The 4,759-nt window shown below is 45.9% G+C and overlaps 1 protein-coding gene across 1 annotated transcript; it reads left to right on the forward strand.

The window, feature by feature from the left end:
• The first annotated feature begins 730 nt into the window (after positions 1 to 730).
• LOC102294563 (neurofilament light) lies at positions 731 to 3,440 on the forward strand. Its single transcript, XM_005926998.3, has 4 exons — positions 731 to 1,846; positions 2,000 to 2,124; positions 2,244 to 2,647; positions 2,755 to 3,440. Exons 1-4 carry the CDS (start codon positions 776 to 778, stop codon positions 2,946 to 2,948), a joined length of 1,794 nt encoding a protein of 597 aa, XP_005927060.2. The 5' UTR covers positions 731 to 775; the 3' UTR covers positions 2,949 to 3,440.
• Positions 3,441 to 4,759: the final 1,319 nt, after the last annotated feature.

Here is a 4,759-nt window from a genome sequence, read left to right on the forward strand (position 1 = left end):
TAATATTCTGTAACTCTGTAACTTCTGTCGGTGCTGTGCTTTTTTGGAAATCGAATTTCCCAGAGGAACCCACCCGAGGGATTAATAAAGTTCTATCTAATCTAATCTCTAATCTAACATTGTGACATGCATGGGAAACAATCAACCACTAGAGGGCAAACTTTTATCTATAATCATGAGAAGATCCAGTGTGTGTGTGGGGGGGGGTTTCACCCTTTTTTCAGCACCCCAAGATGCTGAGCTGATTACCTTAGCAAACGTTTGCTGTGATAGTTGGATCATAATAGAAATTTCACTGATACCTTTTCAGACACTGCTGACAAATTGTATAAAATGATGCAAAGCAGTGGCTAAAAGATGGTTTCCCCTTTCTTCTGTAGTTTGCACAGATATGTGATAGAAAGATGAGGTCTTTGTCAGGGTTTCTGATGACGAACTGCAAGAAAACTGCAGCTTCTAGGTGTAACAGTATATCATCTTTGTCCTCACTGACCCTGTCTGTTGCAGTCCCTTGTTGCTCTTTCTTTGCTTCTCCCCCGCCTCCTCCATCCCTACACTCATCCTCACCCACCCCATCTCTTCCTTGGCTGAGACCGGCTGGCTGGCACTATTATCAATTCTTTCTGTCAGCATGCCTGCAACAAAAAAGAAAAAAGAAAAAAAAAAAGCTTACGTCACAGTCATTACTGGCCCTATAAAAGTCAGAGTGATGCAGATTCACTGTGCAGTCGGCCCGGCAACATTCACAGACACAGAGCAGCTCGTCTCACTAGTCATGGCTTCCGCAGGCTTTGACCCTTACTTTTCTTCTGCTTACAAGAAGAGGGGAGTTGTGCGCAGCGGAGGATATGGGACTGGTGGAGGGGGAGCAGCTAGGTCTGCCTACTCCACCCACTCTGCCCCAGTAACTTCCTATGCATCTTCACGCAGAAGTTATCCTGCATACGCCCGAGCTACTTCCAGCTACTCCACCATCCTTTCTACTCCTGTGCTTGCACCTGCTCCTGAGCTACGCCTTGACCAAGCAGCCCAAGTCAGCTCTGAGTTCAAAGCAGTAAGGACCCAGGAGAAGGCTCAGCTGCAAGACCTGAATGACCGCTTTGCAAGCTTCATTGAGAGGGTCCATGAACTTGAGCAGCAGAACAAGTTGCTGGAGACTGAGCTCCTGCTGCTTAGGCAAAGGCAGACGGAGCCATCCAACATTCGGGCCCTGTATGAGCATGAGATCCGCCAGCTCCGCGTAGCTGTGGAAGAGGCCCGCCATGAGAAGCAAGCAGCCCAGGACCACAGGGATCAGATGGAGGATGTGCTGAGGAACCTGCAGAAACAGTATGAGGAGGAAGTGCTTGGCAGAGAGGAGGCCGAGGGCAGGCTCATGGATGCCAGGAAGGGAGCAGATGAAGCCACACTGGGCCAGGCCGAGCTTGAGAAACGAGTCGAGACCCTGCTGGAGGAGCTGACCTTCCTGAAGCGTCTCTGTGAGAGTGAGATTGCGGAGCTGCAGGCCCAAATCCAGTACAGCGCAGAGGTGTCAGTGGAGATGGAGGTTGCCAAACCGGACCTGTCTGCTGCCCTCCGTGACATCCGAGTGCAGTACGAGAAGCTGGCACAGCGCAACCTGCAGTCAGCCGAAGAATGGTTCTGCAACAAGATGAATGTCATGACAGTGGGCGCCACTCGCACCACGGAGACTGCACGCAGTGCCAAAGATGAAGTTGGAGAGTACCGCCGGTTGCTTAAAGCCAAAATGCTGGAGATTGATGCCTGCCGCGAGATGAACCAAGCTCTGGAAAACCAACTACAGGAAGTGGAGGAGAAACAGAGTGGTGAGATTGCTGCACTGCAGGTGAGGCACAGAAACAAAGGAAGTGCAGTGACCTCTGTCTCTTTCCTGTGATAAAAAAAAAAAAAGAAGTGATCCTTTGTTATTTTCTGTTACTCAGAGGAGTCACAGAGCAGATATTTAACTTATGTACATATAACATTTCTCTTTGTACAGGATACAATATGTGAACTGGAAGAAGAGCTGAGGGCAAACAAAAATGACATGGCTCGCTACTTGAAAGATTACCAGGACCTTCTGAATGTGAAGATGGCACTGGATATCGAAATTGCTGCATACAGGTAAGTGTCTTATACATAGTGTCCCACTGTCTTATATACTGGATGGTAATTGTGGAATACACAATAAAATGGGTAATTAGGCATCTCATCTTCTTGTAATGTGTGCTTTATCCTATCAGGAAGCTTCTTGAGGGAGAAGAGAATCGTTTGAATGTGGCAGGACCGATTTCTGTCACTGGGTACTCCCAAGCCATGTTTTCTGCTCCGTCCTATGGAAGAACGCAGATCTCCATGCATTCTCAGCTGAGCTCTGCAGCTCCATACCTGCTGAGCTCCCGCCTGTATACTACATCGCTGCCCACAGAGGAGACAATATCTGCAAGCCAAGCACAGCAGGCAGAGGCTAGCCCTCCCGAAGAGGAGGAAGAAGAGCAGGTGGAAGAGGAAGAGAAAGCTGAAGAAGAAGAAAAGGAGGAAGAAGAGGCAGAGCAGGAGGAAGGGGGGGAAGAAGAGGAGGAGGAGACAGCAGAGAAGGAAGGAGAAGAAGAAGAGGGAGAGAAGGAGGAAGAGGCAGATGCAGAAGGTTAGTGTGGTAAATTTCCATGTATGCCCCTGTGTGTGTCTCTGTGTGTATGTAGTGGGAAACTAATGTGACCTTTTATCTTTCTTCACCTCATTTTCATCGTGAAGAGGCTGAAGCAGAGGATGGAGAAAAAGAAGATGAGGGGGAAGGAGGAGAGGACGGCCAGCCTGAAGATGAGGAAGATGCCGAACAGAAAGAAACAGAGGGCGATGAAGAGGGTGAGAAGGAGGAAGAAACTGTAAAAGAAGAGGAAGCAGAGGCTGAAGAGAAAAATAGGAAAACAACAGATAAAAAAGTCTAACTTTACTCATTTTAAAAACAAAGTGCTAGCCTGTAGCTAAAAGGATGTTCCAAATCCTCTGGTGCTCCTATTTGCTCTGATGTCTCATTCAAATCAAATGAAAATATCTTAAAAAAGTGCTGGTGACCTTCACCGCTGTGTGGTCGACACGAGTGAAAGCTTGTACCTGAAAGCATGTATGCACAGGTACACTCTGCAAAAGATTAAAAAAATATATTTACAAAGACAGGATGTGTCAGGAGTAGGAATTCTGCTTGGTGGAGAAATGTTTGCTGGTGCTTTACCTTAACCAAAATATGCTTATGTAACTGCCTTGTATGTGCAATAGCCTTCAAGTCCATCGTGTGCTGCATTGAACTCCAATAAAGCCTTGAAGCCTTCTTAACCAGAAGCTATCTCCTGGATTTTCATTTTTCCATACAAAAACAATTTGCAATGGTGTGTTAAATCGAGTCACATTTAGCATAAATAAAACGCATAAAAAGAAAATCATATTCAGTGTCCAAGTCCTGTGACTCACTTGCACATGTCAGGATGGAAATTTTTCCTTCCTAATTAGCCCCTGAGCTTCTTTTTCTTTCATTCAGAGTCTTAAAGTAAAATGCTACTGTTGCACTAGAATGTTAATGGAGGTTAATGGAAAAGTACAGAAATGGCAGCCAGAGGGCCTTGCTTCTGTTCACCACGATAAATCAGCTCACAACTGACTGAGAGGAGGAGGGCTGCAGCAAACCAGCACGGTCAGCAAGTCTGGATCATCTTAGGTCTTATTCAGCAAAAAAAAAGAAAAGAAAAAACACACACCAGTCCACAATTAAAATGCATGAAAAACAACACACGACACAATAAATTTTCAGTGTATCGGGCAAGCATTAATCTTTTAGCTTTTCAACATGACAAAGCCAATAAAGTCTCCTTAGATTTCCAGTAACTTGTGAAACCAAAGGCTGGTGTTAACGAATTGTGTTAAGCTGGCGTTTTAGGCTTTTTAAGTCAGCAGGTCGTCCGCTGTCCCGTCTGTGTTTGATCAGCGAGCTGACACCGGTGTTTTTTTCCTGCTGCCTCACCCTCATCCACATCACTGTCCATAAATCAGGGCGCCCTGAAACCTTTATGACTCAGCTAGTCTGCTGCACCAAAGAATCTGGCAAAGTGTCAGCTCATGCAGAACAGCGAGGAGTGGAGGAAGAAGAGAGAGCAATTTCATTATTTCATTAGGGAGAAAGACAGACAGATTGAGGGTGGACTCGGGGGGTGGGGGCATTGGAATAGCTTGCTGCATTAAAACCTTGACAGAGGACAGACTGTCTTTATCCAGCAAATAGGTGGAGGATTTCAGGGCTTCCTTTAGGCATTTGCAGAGATGCAGTTCTTATCACTTAAGTAAACCCCAAACACACACACACACACACACACACACAAATGGGATACACAAATGGTTAGAAGTGCTGCATCATATAATTTTAAGCACATAATGGCCCTTTTAATTCATTCAGCAGATTTCCTACTCAGTGTCGCATGTATAAAGGCAATGCCCTAAACACTGTGCAGTATCTTTTGCCACTCTCTCGCCATCCCCCATGTCCTCAATTTACCTCACTCGGTGCTACACACACCGCCATCCTCCTCGTTATGTTGCTCTTGGTTGCCACAGTAGAGTCGGTCCAGAGGAGCACTCCGTTTAATTATTAGAAATTCCACTTTAGAGTGAATTTGGCTTTGTGTTACACACACCTTTCACCACTCAGACAGAGCAATACAGCAAATGTTTTTTTTACTGGATTAAAAGACCACTAATTACATACCACTGG

The sequence above is a fragment of the Haplochromis burtoni genome, unplaced genomic scaffold (assembly GCF_018398535.1).
Source record: "Haplochromis burtoni strain Fernald_Lab_line unplaced genomic scaffold, NCSU_Asbu1 Contig_95, whole genome shotgun sequence".
In the NCBI taxonomy this organism is placed as follows: Eukaryota; Metazoa; Chordata; class Actinopteri; order Cichliformes; family Cichlidae; genus Haplochromis; species Haplochromis burtoni.

What these genes read in the sequence shown, in the direction of transcription:
- LOC102294563 (XM_005926998.3), top strand. Translation starts at nt 776, where the DNA reads ATGGCTTCCGCAGGCTTTGACCCTTACTTTTCTTCTGCTTACAAGAAG. An exon ending in GTGAGATTGCTGCACTGCAG is followed by an intron (nt 1,847 to 1,999) that starts GTGAGGCACAGA and finishes CTCTTTGTACAG; the next exon opens with GATACAATATGTGAACTGGA. An exon ending in ATCGAAATTGCTGCATACAG is followed by an intron (nt 2,125 to 2,243) that starts GTAAGTGTCTTA and finishes TTATCCTATCAG; the next exon opens with GAAGCTTCTTGAGGGAGAAG.